The following is a 21389-nucleotide window of genomic DNA, read 5'->3' on the forward strand; positions in this document are numbered from 1 at the left end:
GCTTTCTGTGAGGGTGTCTGCTGTAAGGATGTAGATAGTGACTGTGATGAACTGCAAGCTACTAGAGAAGTTCTAAAAGAGAGTAATGCCTTTGGCTTACATTTCATTGAATAATTGGTTAGCTGAGACTTAGTATAGCTCTCAGAAGATGAGTGCCCATTTCTCAACAGAGGATTACTTCTTTATCTTTTTAGTGTGGGCTGGTTTGGTTTATTTCCCACTATGGGTAAATAGTTAACATCCCCAAGTTCATCAGAGGTTTCAGTGAGTAAACGGAGCTGATTTTTTTATTACTACTGTTGTTGTTACTAAATTTATTTAAACCTTCCTCTTAGAAGACTTAGGCAGGTCAGCTATCAAGTAGTACAGTAAATTCACGAATACAAGGTGCACTGAGTATAAGCCGCATCTCTAGGTGTTGGCAAATATTTCGTTTTTTGTCCATAAATAAGCCGCACCTGAGTATAAGCTGCTCTGTCATTCGCAGCGAGGACCCGCGTGCAACAAAGTTGCCAAATACTAACAGAACCGCGGCATGGCGGGGGTTTACTGGCTCGGCTCGGGCTGTGCAGGCTCGGCCCGCTCGGGGCTGCCGACGGGGCCAGGTAGCCCAGCCCGGCGCTGCCACTCGGCGGGGCCACTGGGGGCAGCCACTGCTGCCTCTGGGCTCAGTCACCACGGCCCGGCGCTGCCCTGTGGTGGCAGACAGGGACGGAGGCCCCTCCGCTCCCGCGGCGTCGGGCGGGGACGGAGCCCCCCACCGCCTCCCAGAGCCGCGGCAGTGGCGGCCCGGGGCCCCCCCGTCTCTCCCCCGGGCTGCAGCAGAGGAGGGAAGGAAAGAGCTCTCCCTCCTCTCTCCCTGCCCCCCGTGCTGCCTGCAGGCAGCCAGGCTCCACCTGCGGTGCAACAGAGTAACAATTTGTAACAATCGCAAAATGCCGACTTTGCAGCAGCTCTGCTCGGCACTCTGGCTGGCACTTCTGAGGTTGTAAATGTCAGAAAATTATTCACATATTAGCCGCTCCTGAGTATTAGCCGCATTTCCGGTTTAGGAGCAAAATCTTAGTCAAATTGGTGCGGCTTGTATTCGTGAAATTACTGTACATTCATAAACCATTGTGCTGAGGCCTTTATGTAAATTAAACAATGTCTTTTAATACAGTTGCATCTGTTAAACCTGCAAGGTGTAATTCCTCTCCTTCTGGCCCCCAGATTGCTATGGATATTAAAGTAGCAAAGCGAGAATTGAAGAAAGCCAGAACTGTCCTGCAAATGGATGAACTGAAATGCCGCAAGCGTGTTTTGAGAAGACTGGGATTTGCCACGTCTTCAGATGTTATTGAGATGAAAGGACGGGTTGCTTGTGAAATCAGCAGGTAACTGGCTCCTGTACAAACTGTTCATTGTCGTGAATATACACTTCATTGTCCTTGCTAAAATTAGTACATAATGTTTATATTTTAAAGTTTTAAGGCTATTGGAAAAAGGGTTCCTCAGGGTTCTGTGTAATAAAGGTGATATACTGATTCAAGGAGTATAAGTACAGGTAGCAACTTAAGGACAAAATAAAATGGATTTTAAAATAAAAAAGTAGACATGAAAATCCCAAAACAATGGCTAATTTTGTGCCTAAGGTAATAGCATGTTTTCATTTAATGTTGTACATTGTGTGAGGGGGAGGTCTTGATTTCTGTAGTTGACGTTGAACCAGGACTCTTGGTCCAGTCACTCACAAATGAGTGTAGCATTGATTGTCAGCACTTACCAAGTCACTGATGGGTTTGGAATAGAGCGAAATTGCTTCCATAGGAATCTGTGAAGTGGTACATTTTACCATAACACATCTATCAGGTATATATATTTTCAAAAAGATGAAAAAATCATGAATCAGACTTGAATATCTTAGAATAACTCAGATTTTGATATGATTAAAAGTCACAGTGACTGCTGTGCACCTTGTCTTAGAGGTAAGCTTGAAAGCTGCTCCTGATTATTTGTTTGATAGCTGACTGTCCTGCAAAATTCGATAGCAAGTGGGGAAGCTGAATCAGAATTTTATGTACTTCCTGACTGTCTGGAACTGTTTGAGTTACACATCTTGTTTTTTAAAAAAAAAAAATCCTACTTTTTTTTTTCCCCATCCTATGCATTTTTTTTATGAACTCTAAAAATAGAGGTTTGGTCTTACCAAAAATTTGGTATTTTATCCAAATAAGTACGTCTGGATTTTGTGTCTGCATCATGCACTTACTTTTATAATTCATGGTTAATTCTTTATTCTTCAAGTAAATCAAAGCAAATTTATTCCTTTCTTCAGTATTTTGGAAATATCCAGTTGAATCTTTTCTAAGCAGCAGCAGTAGTACTAGTTTTAGTCCTTTTTGTAAGTTGCCTAACTCCTTGGTTCTTTCTGAACTCTTGGTACTCTGTCTGATAGAAACTGACTAAATCAACTATTTATACTAACTCATGTGATTTGTCAGGAGAGTTTTATTGTAGTCCAGTAAATGCTTTTAGTTCCTTTAAAATCCTGTTGCAGTCTCTTAATTAATTAGCATTCCCCCTAAAAAGTGAATATATTTGTGTGTGTGTGTGTGTGTGTATTTGGTGACTTGACAGTAAACTAAGATGCTGGTTTTTTATTCATATCCAGTTGCTTCACAAGTAATAGTTCATCATTGCAAAATTACATATCAGTAAGTCTTTCCTCTAAGCTTCCTTTTCTTTGTTTTAGTGCTGATGAACTACTTCTGACAGAAATGATGTTCAATGGTCTCTTCAATGACTTGTCTGCAGAACAGGCAACTGCACTACTCAGCTGTTTTGTGTTTCAAGAGAATGTGAGTTACTTCTTCAATTCAAGAATTCTAGACATTCCTGTCTTCTAACAATATTGTTTTTAATTCAGTTGCAGAAATTTGTCTTAACAGTATGAGCCACTGCATTTTTTATAATTTCCTAAGGTGTTTGACATGAACTTGCATTGAATTTAGCAAATTCCAGTCTTCCTCTTGCAGTAAAGCAGTGTCAATAGATTCTCAGCATATGTGATGCTGTTAATACACCCCCTTCCATATAATTTAAAATGTGGAGTGATTGTCTCAAGAAGATGCTCAACAATAACTGCACCCTAGACTCTGGGGTGAGCATATATTTAATTCTCAGACGTGTCTGTGATGTGTTACCTGGTCAGTGCCCTTGAAAATTGATCAAAATGGCAGTACCACATGGAATTGATACCAAAAAGGCTGTTAAAATCAGACCATACATTAAAAAAAGCAAAAACGTGGGCATTTAATACCAGATGTTATTGTTTTCCCACCTGCAAGCTGTATACAAGGTTAGTATCACCCTAAAAAAATTGTGGAAGTACACTTCCATATGAAGTATTTTTGCAAGTAAGTAGCAAGATGTATCACTCAGGTTGATTCTAAATATGGAAAAAAAACTTTAGCAGCAGAGGCTAATGCGTTCTGTTTGTTAGTAGATGGGCAACAGAGGTAAGCCATTGTTAATTAGAATATTGGGATTCACTCAACAATCTAAACAGCTAGGGCAAAAAGATGTTCCTGTATTTTGAAAAGTCGTATTTTCATATATTGCCACTGATGCTTATTAAAAAAATTTTATATTCTTAAAGAAGAGCTTGTAACTGTCAAAGTTAATGGCAGTTCATTTGTGATTTCAAAGCTATGATACAGCTAAAGAGAGGGAATTTTGGAAGTATCCAGAAAGCAGATGCTGCTTTTCATAAAGTTGGTATATTAAACAGAAAGATTTTGTTTTCTGATGTATTCTGAGGAACAAACATTTGGGGAATTCAGTAATTTTAGTGTTTGGTAGCAGGTTTGAGAAGTTATTAGAATAATTTAGGGTAGCAGTATCATGCATTGAACTTCTATTTTTGCATTTAATTTGATTTAGAGCAAATGTATGGGAGCACTTGAGATTGTTTAATATCTTCTTTTTTCAGTCCAGTGAAATGCCAAAATTGACTGAGCAGTTGGCAGGACCACTTCGGCAAATGCAGGTAATTAGAAATCTGTCTGAGCTCAGGGTTAATGCTAACCCAAGCAAAGTTCATGAATAATACATAATAAGTAATGTATAATTAGGTAAAGACCTAATTTTGGATCATCGAATTCAGCTGGCACTGCTTGTGATTTTGCAGGGTGTAATAATATGTTAAAGGTTTTTAAGAAATCTTTATGCTAATTTCAGACATGCTTCTAAAAGCTTTATAAGTTTGCTTGCTACACTGTAGATTGTTAGTGCAGGCGGACTTCATGTAAACAGTGTTTGAGTAATTTCACCCTAAAATAGAAACCTCATTCTGTAATGCAGTATGTAATAATGTGCATGTCTTTTTGTCAGTTACTTACTGTAATTAAGTATGTTATAAATGTAAAATATTTTATTTTAAAGGAGTGTGCAAAAAGAATCGCCAAGGTGTCAGCGGAAGCAAAACTGGAAACTGATGAAGAAAATTACTTGAATTCTTTCAGACCCAACCTAATGGATGTTGTGTATACATGGGCAAATGGAGCTAACTTTGCTCACATCTGCAAAATGACTGATGTCTTTGAAGGTACGCTAATCAGTTGTTCTTTAGAAAGTAATTCTACAACAGGGAATGGTAATACTGAATAACCTTATAGTAAACTCAGATGTATTCAAGCATCTGTATGGCTAAAATCAAGTGGGCAAAATATTGTTTACTATATATGTTAATTTATACGTACACACTGTTGATGATTTAGAATATAAGTTTTTTTAAAGGGATATCTCTATATTCTAAAAACTTTCTATAAAACTCAGAAATTCTAAGCATTACAACAAATGATAATGCTTACTTTTTCTAGTTAAAGGGGGAAAAAAAACATGTTCCAAATGCTTGTCATCAGGAAGTACAGCTCTTGCACTTGTCCTCATTATAGTTAAGTTTTTTATTTATTTGGTATAACCAGTTGGTATAACTAATTCCTCCTGCTGACTTAATGATGACAGAAGTGAGAAGTGGTAACCAGGTCTCTGTTTTGAATAGTTTTGCACAGCAGTGCAATGGAGATAGTTGCAAAGCCTAGGTATAATGCATCAGATGGATTAACTTGGTTCCTAAAATTGAAATACTAGAAACTACCCCTTGTGAAAGAATACTTCATTTTCATTTTTTAAAAGTATGATGATTTATAGCCCTGGTATTTTGTAAAAACAAACCATCCAAAGGGTTGTCAAACAAGAATGAAAAACTAGCCTGTTGGAAGTTGCAAACAGTAAGACACTCTCAAATGCTGTTTTCTTCTTTGCAAAGGTTTGCAGATTCCCTTATAACAAAGGAATTCATGCATGTAATCCAGTGCATATACCCACAGACTTTCTGAAGAAGGTTGCTTTTGAGCAACACAAATCCTGGCTGTTTTTGCTTATGCAGTCAGCAGGTTCCTCCTATTTCAATGATTCTATTTCATCTGAGGCTTCCATTTGTGGAGACACCCTGAGTATGTGGAACACCAAAGCAGCTGGCTTGTGTTTCACATTGACACCTGAAGGCTCAGAATACACTGAGGAGTAACATTTTCCATTTACCACACGGTTCTACTCAATAGTGCCAGCTCCCTCAATATTAGATCTTAGTGGCCTGTTTTGAGGGCAGCTCGTGTAACAGGGGTCAATGCAGGATTCTTCCCTTAACTTTCAGTAGGCTGGTTTTCTGTGCTTTATCCAATAGGAAGAAAAGCACTTCAGGCATCCATTGTTGGTTATGGTGCTCAGATGGATTATGGTATTCCTAAACCCCAGAGTAGTTTACCTTGGTTGTCCAAGTAACTATAGCTTATACAACATAAGCCTGAGTGTTCCAAGAAAACAAGTGTGTTTGTCACAAAGGGAAGTAGCATTGATTTGCTAATGAAAATACCTTGTCTTTAAGCTGAAATGTGTGTGTTAGGAAGAAATAAAAATAAGAGTAGCTTTTTGAAGACATTAGGAAAGAACACTGAGTATCCTCTCTGTTAACTGCAGACCAACTCCTGCTTTATGGAAATATAAGCAATAGTAACTGAAATTAAAATTGCAGTTTTCTTGCACAAAAAACTATGTCTGCAACAAGCCCAGCTACGCTGCCTGTAAACAAGAACTCCCTGGAATGGCTGTCAGGGTCGGCCTTGTAAACGGAGACGAGCAGGATCTTTGACAGCTGAGCCAGGGCCTGCCACAGTGCAGCACAGCCGTGCTCGGGGCAGCTGCCCATAGGTCACTTGTGTTGGTGTGTGCTCTGTGCTCAACAGGCTATGGGTGGGTTTTTCCATCTTGTGTCATTGCAACAGCTTTTACAGACTGATGCTCTTCCACAAACTGTTCTCACTGTAGAAATTGACATGGCCTAGTGAGGCCCTATGAATGTTTAGAAGAGAAGCATTACTTTATCATATCTCACTTTCCCAAGAGCTTTGAACCATGTTCTTTTCATACTGATTTTTTTTCCCAGATATTATGTCTGAAGGGGGTACTAAAGAGGTTGTACAGACCAAACCCCCTTCAGTGAGCAAGGACATCTTCCCCTAAATTTGGTTGCTCAGAGCCCCATCCAACCTGACCTTGAATGTTTCCATGTATTGAAAGGTCACAATAAGGTCTCCCTGGAGCCTTCTCTTCTCTAGGCTGAACAACCCCAACTCTCTCAGCCTGTCCTCAAAGGAGACCTGTTCCATCTCTGATCATCTGGGTGGCCCTCCTCTGGACTCGCTCCAACAGGTTGATGTGCTTCCTGTGCTGGGGACCCCAGAGCTGGATGCAGCACTGCAGGTGGGGTCTCATGAGAGCAGAGGGGCAGAATCACCTCTCTTGCCCTGCTGGCCACACTGCTTTGGATATAATTGGCTTTCTGGGCTGCAGGTGCACACTGATGGGTCATACAGAACCTGTCATCCAGCAGCACCCCCTCTCATCAGGTCTGCTCTCAAGCCCTTCATTCTGTATTTTCCCAGTAACCGTTATTTTGCCTACAGTAATTTTGACTGTTGGAGATGCTGCTGGAAATGACCAAACATGCTACTGTTTGCTTGTGGCCAGAAGAGCAGAAGCATTTAGGGATGTTTTGTGAAATTTGTAACAGTGACTTGGGCTGAGCTGTGAGGAAAGTTCAAAGACAAGATAAATGAGTAATAAATCACAAGTGGGTGTTGGATTGCAGTGTAGGAGCTGTGGCAAGATTCTTGTGTGCATTATTGTAACCATGCAATGGAGTAGCAGAGTGGTCCGTGGATTCTTGCATAGCACAGCAGTAGTAGGATAGATCACTTGCTGTTTTACTGCTTTTGCCAAGTAAAGAACTAAGCCTTATAAAAGCAATCCCAAAATAAACCTGTGGTAGTTCGTGAAGCAGCGAAGTTGTGAATCTCCTAATGCTCTGTGGTTTTTGAGGAAGTCTTAACAAGTACTTGAAAGAAAAAATTGGCTAGGAATTACTCAACAGCCCAGAGAGTAGTGTGATTAGATACTAGAGACTGTAAAGACAGTAGAAAGGACAAGCATTTGGAAACAGCTTCAAGGCAATGCCTCACAGAGAAATTTACTGTGCAAACAGAAACTAAGTTTAAGACATTTGGTTTCTAGATAAATTGAACAGGATTGTAGAAGGAACAATTACTTTGAATAATTTAGGACTAGTTACATGATGTGGCACAAAGTTTTCCCTTGCTTTTTCATACAGGTAGCATAATCCGTTGCATGAGGCGTCTAGAGGAATTGCTACGACAAATGTGCCAGGCTGCAAAAGCCATTGGGAACACAGAACTGGAAAATAAGTTTGCAGAGGGTATGTATTTCACTTTCACAGTACATGGAGCAATTTTAGAAGAAAAAGCGGTGGGGGAAGGAGCTGCACAGGTAGTCATGGCTGAAGGTGAATAGTTTTGTAATGTGAACTTGAGTTCTTGCGTTGACTTCATAGTAAACAGCACTGTTGCTGTTATCTTTCCAGATAACATCTTTATTACAAAGTTTGACTTAAAGGGTGGCTAAAAATGGATGTACTAAAAATGACTTCCATTTAATACTTGTAACATGCTTATAACTATACTTTAAATAGTGGTTGTGTCAGTTAAGACTCTTAGATATTAATATTTTTTTCTTTCTTAATAGGGATTACAAAAATCAAGAGAGATATTGTGTTTGCTGCAAGCCTTTACCTGTAACTACACATGTCTTCCAGAAACTATACTGACATGATGGAACAAATTCATCAGTGTCACATGTGGCTTCCATATCAAGTAATTCCTTTTAATGGTGTTTACTTAAACCACAGTTAATTCAACAAGGCATGTACAAACAGCAGTGTATGTAATATAACTTGTTACAGGTTTCAATAAAAATTTACAATTTTAATAGCTTTCTTTTAAGCAAGAGTTGAACCAACAGAAATGTAAAGTTTAGATGTACAATAACTGTGGTAGATGTTACTATGTACAGGTGAAGTGAGCATCCAAGAGCAGCAGCAGTCCCTTAAAGGCAATTACTTATAGTACATAATTAGACTTGTGAAATTGTTTTTTTTTTCCAGAGCAATGTAGGTGGTGTGGGCCATTTTTCATGGTTGATGATTGCTGCCAAAGTGATTTCCATTTGTTGGCGTCTCATGTAGGGTTGTATGGGAATCTTCTTTTGGTTGAAATGTACATCCTCTCACTTTGAAGAAGTCTGACACATACACAACCTAAGTGAACAAATTAGTGTTAAGTGTTAATTAGTGTTAAATTAGTCCTGCACTTACAAGTCTTTGAAACAAGGGCTCTGCAGCAGGCACATTCTAGGATCAAAATTAATAAAAAGCCTAATCAATTTAAAACATTAGACAATGGCAGGAAAGTCTTGTACAAAATTCAGACAGCTGTTCTTTCAATAGCTTTTTCACCTTGCCATTGCCCAACAAGCCAACCTGTGGTTTAAGCCGAATTCAAGGCTCGTGCTGGCTAACTGCTATCCAGCACTGCTTCATTACAACAGCCATAGTTTGAACAGCTCCAAATGAAGGAGCAAAATGTGCTTTTTGAGGACCCACGATGCAAGTTAATTTTTTTCTGTAATTTAGGCAGGATAGGTGGTGCTTTAGCTGGACCCAGCAGCTGTAAGGCCAGCTCTACCTATGTAGTCCTTTCCTGCAGGCCTTTAAACAGAGCACTTCACTTCTTCACAGCTAGGAGACCTTTCCCTCACTACACGATAGGTGGGTGGTTGATCCAATTCTGTAGCTTGCTGTCTTCCACTGCTCATTTCACCAAGTCCCATAGCAGAAATGCTGGGCACAGTGCTGCATGGAATGCAATAATGAGAAGCCACACATGATCCCTTCCCTTCCTATATTGTGTCTTCCCCTCCCACTGCAAACCTGAGAACTGCAGAATACTGTCCACAGCAGAAGAAACAATCTCCCACCACAGTGGCAGCTGGCTGAGGATCCAGCACACTTTAGCCACTGACCAGGGGAATTTCAGCTTCCACTGAATGCCAGATTCCCTCAGTTAAATTTAGTGATGCATTTGCAATTGCTTGCTGTTTTTGGAGAGGAACTCATCAGTTCTTTTAGATGAGAGTCTGAGGGTGGTGGTTGGTGCTAGTGTATATTTTTTAAAATAATTTTCTGACCTTTCAACCCTATTCACTGTAATGCTACTTTCTACTCTTTCTTGTATTACCAAGCACCTTCTGAATCATCCAACATCCTTGATTAAACTTGTTTTCCTAATAAAAGTGTCCTCACCTCTTTGGTCTCTGATGTTTCTTACTCTCTGAACTTTTCTTTGGAAAAGAGATTGGACAAAAATGATGGGTAGGATTATGCCAACATGTAGCCATTTAGTAACAGCTAATGTAGCCTGTACCATTTCCCAGAGTTGCTCCAAGATTTACAGTAATTTCACGATTATAAGCCGCACTGAGTGTAAGCCGCACTTCTGGGTTTCAGCAACTTTTTGGTTTTTTGTCCATACATAAGCTGCACCTGATTATAAACCGCATGTTACAATACAGAGTGTGATAAAAGGTATCTGTTCTATCACCATCTGTTGAGGGTGGGGGCAGTGATCCTTATCTCAATGGCAGATATTCTGCTAATGGGCCATCCATTGAAACCAGGCAGGGCATTGTTCTTTATCTTTTCACAACCCATCCTTCCTCCAGCGAGTCATTTTCTGCTAATGGCCATTGAGTCCCACTGTGTGACTGATAAAATTACTGCATCCCATTGGAAGTTGCTCCAGCCAGGGGGAAGAGCCCAACATTTCTTACCAAGATAAAAACAGAGGTTTTGGGACACTAAGGGAGTCCCTTTCTCCACTGGACTCCAGAGGAAAACCGGATTTCTCCACATCACCACTGGACCTTTAGAGGGAAACTGCACCTTGTACAGGAGCACTGCTCCAACTGAATCACATCTGTCACTGCAGGAGGATGCAGCCACCATTTAATGGGACTGCTACCAACACCCTGCCTGACGGGGTGTCAGGTTGTATCTGACTTTGTCAGGGTTTGGAGTTTGTTTCTTTGTAGTACTGTATTTCTATTTTGATTTCCCTAGAAAAGAACTGTTATTCCTAATTCCCATATCTTTGCCTGAAAGCCCCTTGATTTCAAAATTATAATAATTTGGAGAGAGGGGGGTTACATTCTCCATTTCAAAGAGAAGTTCCTGCCTTTCTCAGCAGACACCTGTCCTCCAAACTAAAACAGCAACTTTTTTGTTCTTTGTCCATATATAAGCCGCTCTGGATTACAAGCCGCACTTTGGGTTCGGACCAAAATTTGAGTCAAAATGGTGTGGCTTATAATCGTGAAATTACTGTACATTGATTATTGCTTGCAACTAGTAGACAGCTTTGTCTTGAACCCTTCTGACCTGAGAAAGCCAACAAAGCATTTATTATGGAGGTGGTTCTTCCCAGCTAAGCCTCAGTTCTTTGTAACTAAATCCTTCAGTAGGACCTCAGTTCACTCCCATTGATCCAGAAGTCCTGATCTATCCCTTCCCATGGATCAGTTAGCCATAGCACTCTGGTGACACCCAGTACAACTGTTGTCACTAAGTCATCTGGGCCTGATGTGACAAGTGTCTGTTTCCTGGGATAACTTTGTACTCATCAGTATAGCTAAGCTTCACCGATTCCTTGTTGTGAACACATTTTTAGTACTAGGAATGCACACAAGAAGTGGTGAAGGGTTTTTAGTTTCCCATCAGACTGAAAAAACACTGTGTAAGGTGGCGAAGGCAGACACTTTGGTGCTCTTCTTATTCTTCAAGGCCTTTTCCCCCTGTTTAATTTATAAGAATTATCTGCTATTGTACTTGAGATTTGAATTTGGCTAGAAGCAAAAAGCATGATTTATACAGAGGCCTACATGATTTGCAGTTACCATTTCCATCTTATTTGAAAAGCTCTTGAGGAGAGACAATTTCATGTTATCTAATGCTAAAGCTACAACTTATCTCATTGGGCCAGAGCCTGCCTCACTCCCCAAGGACTATTGCTACACCCAGTTCAAAGAGTTGTTTCCCTGCTTCAACAATTTTTGAAGTGTTAGAAATACAGGTTTGCTTTCCTCTGAACACAGCTTGCCATTCTAAGGTGCTGTTCATAAAACCAGCATTCACACACACCCCTCCCGCCCCGGGAATTACTTACAATGAGCACAGCTACCACTGCGCCCTGGATAAGTCCTGTTAAAACATCACTCCAGTGATGCTTATAGTCAGAAACACGTGAGAGACCCACATAGATAGATGCAGCAATGAGGCCAAATTGTATAGTGGGACGTAAAAGTCTTGCCCAGTCTCCTTTCATTCTTGCTTGGAGATAAAGCTGAAAGAAACAGAAAAAGAAGTTACAAAATGCAGAAAGAAGAGAAGCAGTAAAATTGTGCTGCGTTTTCCCAAAGAGTTGATGGGAATTTTATTGATATAATATTCACAGCTGTTCTAGGTGCTACAGCTATACTCTCAAGGCCACCAAGGCAGAGTTTGATAGAGTTTATATATAACACCATCTTATTGTTCTGTGTACCAACAGGACAAATCAGTATTTTCAGGACAAAGGTCCTGGTAATACTAAAGCCACTTAAGGGTTAAAAAGAATCCAGTGGAAGTCAAACCAGTATTTTACTCCTGCATGAACTACAGGTAAGTTTTATACAAAATACTTTATTATACACAGAGCTGACAAATTTTTTAACTTCATTCTCAATTCCAGTCACTTTTAGTATTATCAACTTTCAGCATAGCATTGCAGCTGTAACTAAGTATCAGAACTAACCTCATGTAATGACTGCATGTCTCAGTGGTCACTGGTATATTTCACTGAGCTGCATATTAACCATGCAACCACTCTGGTGGCTATTTGAAATTGCCATGTTTTATTCCTCCCCTCTAGTCTGCTTTTGTTGTATATATCTGGTTTTGATGCATTATCTCGAATTTGCAGTATTTATTACTTTCCCATCTAATCTAATCCAAGACTCTGCCTTTGTTTCTTCTCTGGTCTGTCTAGGATCTGGCTGTCTACATCTGCCTAGCTCTCTAGTTTCTCCACATACACTCTGTAAATATAATTGAATTTATTTTGAAACCTAATCCTATCACCAAAAAAAGCACCATAGTTACTGCATTCACTGAGAAAACAATATATTTGGAAATTGTATTTAACATTTCAAGTATATCTTCTCAGAGACAGCTGGAAATTTCAGGGCAAGGACAAAACCTTAGCTGGCAGTCTTGAGAAACGTAGGAACCAACACACAGGCATCAGGCACTAAGGCAGCACACCAAACTCTTGGTAAAACCCTCCACTGCCAACTTCAAAAGCCATGGCTGACTTTGAGAAGCAGTACATTTACAATGTAAATACAGGCACAGAGAAGATACTGTAGATGCAGAGGTGATACTTTCCAAAGTTAAACATTTGGGGAATGTTTCTCTTAGTAACTTACATCATAATTTTGGCATTCTGACATTTTCAGCTATAAATGGAGCATCAAAAACATCAACCCCATCCACAAACAGCTTTAATAGCAAGGTCAGGCTAGAATCAGAAACTAAAGAAGCTACACCTAAGCCTAAACTGAAAAATAATTTTTCCCCTTCAAATTGGTGGGCACTGCATATTTCTGTGGGCCTCAAATTCACCACTAGGGAAAATACATTTTAGCCACTTCAAAAATTGCCTGTCACACGAAGTTCTTTTAACAAAAGGTGTTTTAATGGACTTACATTGATACTACTCCTAGATTTACTGACAGTTGATCAGAACTACAGAGTGCCTAATGGAGCAGAGTAAGGTCCAAGGAGCCTTATGCTGGTAGCCTAAACTGGCTGATGATTTGATACTGGCTATTCTTTGCTATTGCTTTCCCTATTCCCACTAAATTTTCCTGAAGGCAGTTAAAATACCTTGCTGCAATGAAGTTTTTTCCATATAAACATTATTGGAAGTTGGCAAAGGGTGTGTTGTCGTAATAGGGGAAAAAAAGGGTTATGCAACCCTTTTGCAGATATGTGAGAAAACAGGTTTACTTATGAACACAAGAAGAAAATGGGGCAAGGCATGCAAATGCCTACTTGGAAAGATGCCAGCGCAGTGCACTGAATGATCAATAAAGCAGTCTTTGCCCTTATGCAGCATGTATTCAAATTCTTTCTGCTTGACAAAACATCAGACAAGAAATTTGACATCTATGTGAAAGCTTGATTTCTGTACAAGAGTAATTTCCTGTCAGAGGGAAGATCTGGAGCTGTTCTATCAGCTGCAGAGCACAAGCAGCTGGCCACAGACCTCACGAATTCTACATTTTTCCCACCATCAGCTCCTGTATCTGTACAGGAAATGACCAAAGGCCTTCTTGCACCTTCTACTAGCAAATAAATACACATTGTTCTAAAACTAGGTGTGAGAAGGGTGAGAAATGATACCACAGATAAGTGTTAGGTTGACTGACCATTGCTGTGTGTAAGTTCAGAAATAGCAGCTGACATTCTGGTTACAATTGGGTTTGGGTTTTTTGGTTGTTTTATAAAGTTGAAAGTAATTAATTATTAACCAGCTGCTGCAATAGCAGATGCCATGTTATTTTTAAGCAGGTAACTTCAAACTGACACTGCTTTTAATAGGCTCAGAGTTGTGCTCCCCTGCCAAACTTCTTCTTGCTACTGTGACTTGCTCTTAGAAAGACAACAGCAAAATGTCTGGTTGCAACAGGCCATCAGGTACATGCAGGAAGATAAAGCAGCCAAGGAGAGGATGAGCTTCTGCTGATGATTCATTAAATGTAAATCAAGGTTGATATTGGAAGTATTCCCAATTTACCTTTACATTAGCCCTTATGTAGCATTAAATGCACAATATGGAGATGTCATAACCCCACACTGCATTAACTCTTGCTACCATTTTGACCCTGTTGACTGAAAGAGAGCAATGGCTTCATGCTGTTTACAGAACCTCCTCCTTTATGGCATACCTCAGGTTCCTTTGCTCCTCTTTGAAGTCATTCACAGGGTAGTCTTAGAGAAAGAAAACAGAAGCAAATCCCTGTCTCCCCACCCAAGCCTCTTTTCTACAAAGGAGTAAATTTTATAAGAAAAACTTGTGATCTGTAGAAGCCACAGGAACTTCAGGAAATACTTTTAGTTAATACTACTGGCATGCCTCCTACAAGCATTTCACATATTGCTGAGAACAAATTTGTGAGCCCTGTGAACACAGCAGGAGCATCCCAAGTTGCTCTGGAAGTGACCCACTCCGGTCAGCATTTTGACTGTGCCAGCTTCCCTTCACGCTGTTCTGAGCACGCTGATACTTCACCAGTTGCCATTTAGTTAAGTTCAATTGCTCTCCACTCTCCCATCTTGCTGTTGCTTGTGTTTGCTTCATTCATTTCTTTTAAAAGCACAAAGAGATTTCACATGACTTCTTTTTAATGGGATTAAATAATTTCCAAGTTTTTTTATCTACTAGTTTACTCCATAATGAAAATATGTCCTGTATGCCACAGACATCCTGAACACAAATTTCTTCTTAATCTATGGTCTAGTACTTCATTTCTAAAAATACACACAGCAATGAAGAGAAACTCACAGCTACTTTGTGGCTTCTTGCAAGAAGCCACAGACATGAATAGAAGGGTCTCTGCAACTGCAGAATTATTTGCTACTCCACATTTTTAGCATGGCTTTTGAGCATTCATTCTTTCACCAGAGCAGTAGTAATTTACATAAACACATGCCTACCTTTGGAAGTACAGTGACTTGTGTTTTCTAGATGGACTTCTGGAGGTACAAACCATGTGGGTTCACAAGGAAATGTCCTAAGAGCTAACATATTACTTCTTGACTTTAAGGGCACAAAATTCTTTTAAATCTACCAAAATCTACTAAGTTCACCAACTAAGATGGTATTTCAGATACTTAGATTTAAAACTCCTTGGTTATTTTTCACTCAATACCTTCTCCTATTTTTTCCAAACCCCAATTACACTGTACTAAATTCTGTACTAAAAAATAACTTTGCCTATTAAGGTATGCAAAATCCTTCTGCACTTGTTCAGGAATGGAAATCAAAAGGAAGAAATTTGGAGAGGGAAGAGACTGTGGTAGTGTTCCCCCACCAAGTAATAATACTATTTGTATCAATTGGTTTGTTCTGATACTTTTCAAAAATGGATTTTCTCCTGATACCAAAAAGTCCCAGTAATTGCATTTCCAACAGGTGTCCTGTCCTAAACAACAGGAGCAAGGCACACCTTCCCTTTGGAGATACACCTATTTTCTCTTTTATTTCTGTCTCTCCAACCCTAACAGACTCACAGCATCATTACCTTATGAGCAGAACAGTGAGAAAACAGTTTACAAGAGAGAAAATTCTCCTATGACATTGAGAAATGAGAACACTTCTCAGTTTGTCCAAGTCCTAGCAGTAAGACTGGAGATGAAACAAAGGTGCAAAAAATCAGCTCTCAGCAAGTTAATGGCATTTACTATTAGTCATGTGTTACTTTGGTTTATGGTATCTGCCTGAGCAGTAAGGAAGAGCCTTATGGCATTACTGTTGTAGGAGGCACAAAATACTGCTGTGGTTATAGTTAGTATTTGGATCCATTATTGGCTACTGTTAGGAAAGCTCATACTTCAAAGCAAGTCTGCTGACCCAAAAAGTCCCAGGAGCCACAAACCATAGGGATTCTTCCCAAACCAAGAAGCTCTGACCTAGGAATGCTTAAGCACACTCAAGTCCATGTACACAAGTATGTGGTTTGCTTTGGGATTTCAGAGGTGGAAGGAGTAGATATGGAGTTACTGTGTATAGGTGGTTTTGTTAATGAGGCAGGGGTGGAATGAAGGGAAAGCACAGGAGGCACCAGTCTTCAGAAGTCTTCAGAAAAGTCTTCAGAACATCAGCCTTTGCATAACTAACACGAAAAGATAGGGCAAAATTTTTCAGGAGGCCTGGGATTAGGCCTTAACAGCTGAGAACCCAGGCACATTTGTGAAATAGGAAAATTCCATTTCTACAGATATCCCAAGGACATCCTGACAGGAGACAGTATCGCCTCTCCTAGACTGAGAAGTCTCCCATGAGGAAGTTGGGCAGATGCATAGAGTGCCAAAGTAGCTATTTGCTCTCCAACTCCATCAGTACATACACAGCCACCTTTCCTTGAAGACAGGGCAGTGCAATAGCCACAGTACTATACATTTTCACCAGACACAGTTTGCATCTGAGCATCTTTGATAAAAGCCCGAATTAAGGCATGATCCTCCCAGAGAATGGACAATCTGAGACATTCAGGCTAGATTCTTGCATAATGTTATTAAGTAACCAAAACCAAACATTTAGACAGATACACAGGTAAGTGATTTGTCATCCCTTTCTGGTCCTGTTCAGCAATCCAGACACCTCTTCCCTGCTCAGATTAGGCAACAGCAGAGATAAAAGCTCCCTTCAGAGATTTTCAAAGCTCTCTTCTACATCCGTAAATGTTTGCAGAATATCTCTTCCCTTTCTGCTTGTTAAGGAAAACTTGAAAGATGCCTTCATATAAAAGCTATTTTGTATAAATGCTGTTACTCAAATAGCTTTGTTAAAGAGTTATTCATCATTTCAGCTACACACAAACTTTGGAATTCAAGAAAACATAAGAAATCCAGTAAGCAGTTTAAAAATTGCAGTTCTGAGTGCAAGACAGCCACAAGATATGCTAAGAAACTTGCCATACACAATTTTACATTTATGCAAACACTACATAGAAGTTCAACAGTTAATTTTGTACCTGGAAGCACTGTATCTATGAATAAACACAGAGTTATAGGCATCATCCAACAAGACACTTCCTGCAAACCAGAAATATGGATAATGTCTCATGTACTTTTAAATACAGCAGGCTCACTTCCAAATAGAAAACTGTATTATAAAAGGAACACAGAGCTGTAGAACAAATCATAAGTCACTCATGAGCTGGGCTTCTCAAAAAAATACTTAAAAGAATTTTTAAAAAAGCAACTTAGACTTTTTATGCCTATCAATACATTTTGCTTTTTTAATCAGATCACCTCCTTTTCATAAATACGTATTTATGATCCCTTTATATGTCCTTTAGTTTTATTTTGGTAGGACAGACAATAAGAAAGAAGCAATAATTCAGAATTAGTTCTTCCCTTCCAGTGAGGGAAAAGAATACAGTAAGTTCAGTGCAGGGGTATGTCTGAACTGCTGTTCAAAGGGATGGTGTATCCCTATTACTCTGACCATCTCTGTCTCCCCTGTGTCAGCTCTGATGTTTGAACAGCACTACAGGGAACTGAGGAACTGATCTATTGGAGAGCTGAACTGGGAAATGACTGAACTAGGGAGAAAAGGCAGAGTATGTACTAGAGTCTAGGCTCTTTAAGACAGCTGAATCATGTTGTCAAAGGCAACTGATGTGCAAAAGCTGCCTCGTAAGCAATGGGCATAAAGTCCTGTTACTAGTAACAGCTCAGCTTTCAATTCAATATCAAAACTATAATCAATCTGTTCTAAACAAATACTACTCGTCCAGTGGGCAATGGTTTTTTTGTGTTTTAATCCTCCAGGTTCAACTTGGCTGTACATTCCCAAAATAACTTCACATTGACCTAATTTTTACCATAGAACAGGATAAACAGTGACATTCTATTCCACTGCAAATTGGAATACAACACTTACCTCTTTTCTGAGGGAAAACACCCAAAACCCTTGAAGTTACTATATTTACTAGAAGAACTAAGGCACAGCAATGTATTGCTTTCAGCTCAGTCCTAGAGATGCCAGTTCACAATACTGGCATTACTACTGGTGGCCCTAATTTCCAAGCAAACAACGGAGAACTCAGTTTTCTTTGTTTGCTTACCAAAAAAAGTCTAAATACCAATACTAAAAGAATTCTAGGAGCACCTACAGGTAGAAATACAAGTGCTTCCATACTTGAGCCTTGCAGCATGACCAGTTACTCTTCATTTTTTCATCAGCTGAAAGTAAGATACTTGATACTACACACAGCTACAGCCAAACAAAGCATTTTCAGTAACTCATGTATCTTCCTTAGTTTTAGAAGACGAGTCCTCAACTTCCATGTGGGCAGAAGCACAATAAAGGCAGTTCTGTAGCTCTACTCAATAGCATTTAGGAAGGTGAAGGTGCTGCAAACAGACATACCTAAAACTCTGTGTTAAAAACTCTTGCCTGAGTACTGTTTCTCTCAACCTCCCATTCCAACATAAACGATTAAAATCAGAATTTGAGAGCAGAGGTTGACTGGCACATCTGGGAGCATGAGTACCAAATGCAGCCTAAAGCCTGCTTTCACTTGTGTTTGTCCTATGATCTCTCTGCAAAAGGAGGTTGTCAATCCCAGCCACCGGAACACCAGTTACCCTCCTGTTCTCATCTGTAATTCCATGTGTCCTTGGATACATAAAATGTTCCCAATGACTTGGAGAGCCACTCAAGTTACATCATGCAAGATTCATCATCCTTTTTTGTCCCAAGTCTAAGCAGCACAAACTCATTGCCATCCCCAGAATAGCAGTGCCTCTTGGCTGGATTTGTGCAACTCTGTTCTTCATCCTGGGATTGGTGCTGGCAGGGAAGTGTCTAGGCCAGCTATAGCCAAGACTGATTCTGTTACAGCAACATAATCCTTAGGGCCACACCCATTTCTGCCAACTGTTCACACTACTGATGGCAGCATGCACTTAGCATTTTAATTTACAATAACTTTTTAAACACACTTAAACTGAAAATCAAAGTAAAAACTGCCTGCAGCATCTCCCCCTCTAAGGTAAAAGTGCTAGTTTGGTCACAAAGACATTGCTAGAAGAGGTGTTCCACTACAATTGCCCTCCCATTCTCCAAACCAACATTAAATAGTTTTGGTACAGGAGAGGCCATGCCAGCTGTTTGACTATTAAAAAAAAGGAACAGCATGGGGAGAGGACAACACAGATAATTTGGGATCCATCATCTGTTATTAGGTCACTGGATTCCCACATACTATTGCGGTCAAACTCCCTCTAGCTTCCAACACAAAGCTGTTGTTGGCAGAAGCTCTTATCCCAGAGATAATAGCTCTGCTTGGACCTGAACTTACCCATCTAGCTCTGCCCAGTGAGTCTCAAAATACATTCTCCACTATAGCTTCCTAGACTGACAGTCTGCAAGCAGGTTTTTTTCTGGGGTTTCATTCATTCTGTGTTAGGAAATATAAGAAATCATAACTTTAACCCAGAAGTGGGCTGAAAACACAAGCTTTAAATTTGTCTAGCTAGACACAACAGGTGCAATGACCTCTATGCTGTGAGAACAACAAGTGATGTATATTACTGCTTATTTATAGATGATATAAACTATTTAACATTTCTATGCATCTAAGAGTTAAGGTAGAAAATTTGATGGCTAATACAGTGAGTGGTGCTTCCTTGTGTGGACCCTGCTGAGACGAGATATGCAGCACAAGATTATGTTCAAAATTGTAGTTTTTTCTCCTGGTACTATCAAAGCCATGCAGTCAGGACTCAGATAATTTTGGCAATCTCCTGTAAGCAGAACAAAGGAATATTCCTCAGCATAATTCACACTCTTGAAGAACTCCAAATGGTTGCCAAGTCAAAAATGTCATAGAATCACAGAATTTACGTTGAGTGTTGAGATCATTTCATTTCAACTGTTAACTCAGCACTGCCAAGTCCACCGCTCATTTATGTCCCCAGGTGTTGCAACTACACATCTTTGAACTGCCTCCAGGGGTGGCAATTCCACCACTTCTTTGGGGTAGCCTGGTGCAATACCTGACAATTCTTCTCAATATCTAATCTAAACCTCCTTTGGCACAACTTGAGGCCATTTACCCTGGTCCTATTGCTGGTTGCCTAGGAGAATAGGTCAACCTCCACCTGGCCACACCCTCCTTTCAGGCAGTTGTAGAGAGTGATGAGGTCACCCCTGAGCCTCCTTTTCTCTGGGATAAACACCCCCAGCTCCCTCAGCTGCTCCTCTCAGGACTGGTTCTCTACTGAGTTTTGGTGAATGTCAGGTGAATACCTGACAGAGCATATGCATTCAGCATGTAACTTTTACGAGCACACTTTCTGCAGTACGTACACACACACACAGAGCAGCCTCATCCAGCCTCTCCAGAAAGCAGCATGCTAGTGTGTCGTTATGATTAACATAGCCTCTGAATAACGCCACATGTTAACAGCCTGTCCTGCTGGTGATTCAGCCCACGGCTGCAGAACGTGCGCAGGGTGCAGATGAAGCCAACATCAGAGTTCAGCAAATGAACAGGCCATCAAGTGCTGCAGGTTTGGCTTGGAGCCATAGCAGCACTCCGCCTCGCAGCGCAGGCAAGTGTGTGTGTGTGTGTGTGTGTGTGTGTGCTATGTGTTTTCCTCACCTTTCTCCACTAGCAGTCTTTTTGACGATATCTGCATTCAATTTGGTTTCTTGGTATGCAATAAGGCTATGTTAATCAGCGAGACAAAAACATACTGCATGGGAGCCGTTAACCTTCTTAGAAATCCCTACAATTCCCTCATGGCAGTTTCTAGATGAATAATCTTATTATTGGACAGAAGGAAGTAGAAGTCTAATCTCCACAAAGCCTCTTATTTTTACTGGGCAATATAGCTCAGCCAGAGACAAAAAACAGGTGCAGGAACAGATAGGGCTCTGGAAACTCATTGACTAATTAATGAAATACAAACTGAGCTCCAATGAAACACGCCCTGCTCAAATGTCTTCTTAAAAGAGCTAAAGGCATTTGTACCCCTCTAGTTTAGGGTGCTACTAAGCAAAGCCATGTTTTGCAGCTAATACAGAACTGAGTGAACACAA

At 40.2% G+C, this 21389-nt stretch overlaps 2 protein-coding genes across 4 annotated transcripts in view; one reads left to right on the top strand and one right to left on the bottom strand.

The window, feature by feature from the left end:
- The window catches only part of MTREX (Mtr4 exosome RNA helicase), a 47948-nt gene extending 39563 nt beyond the window's left edge, over nucleotides 1–8385 (top strand). Inside the window, exons 22-27 of one of the 3 annotated variants that reach the window (XM_033085091.2) lie at nucleotides 1213–1376; nucleotides 2735–2840; nucleotides 3974–4030; nucleotides 4426–4588; nucleotides 7712–7816; nucleotides 8143–8385. In XM_033085091.2, the coding sequence (XP_032940982.1) occupies nucleotides 1213–1376; nucleotides 2735–2840; nucleotides 3974–4030; nucleotides 4426–4588; nucleotides 7712–7816; nucleotides 8143–8195 (648 nt within the window). In that variant the 3' untranslated portion in view covers nucleotides 8196–8385. The other 2 variants (XM_033085090.1, XM_033085092.2) reach the window with 2 other exon arrangements.
- PLPP1 (phospholipid phosphatase 1) overlaps nucleotides 8260–21389 on the bottom strand; it is a 63422-nt gene continuing 50292 nt past the window's right edge. The window contains exons 5-6 of the mRNA XM_033085094.2: nucleotides 11676–11852; nucleotides 8260–8713 (exon numbers count right to left, since the gene is read on the bottom strand). Of these exons, the coding sequence (XP_032940985.1) occupies nucleotides 8588–8713; nucleotides 11676–11852 (303 nt within the window). The 3' untranslated portion in view covers nucleotides 8260–8587. The remainder of the gene's footprint in view (nucleotides 8714–11675; nucleotides 11853–21389) is intronic.

The sequence above is a fragment of the Catharus ustulatus genome, chromosome Z (genome assembly GCF_009819885.2).
Source record: "Catharus ustulatus isolate bCatUst1 chromosome Z, bCatUst1.pri.v2, whole genome shotgun sequence".
Lineage (NCBI taxonomy): Eukaryota > Metazoa > Chordata > Aves > Passeriformes > Turdidae > Catharus > Catharus ustulatus.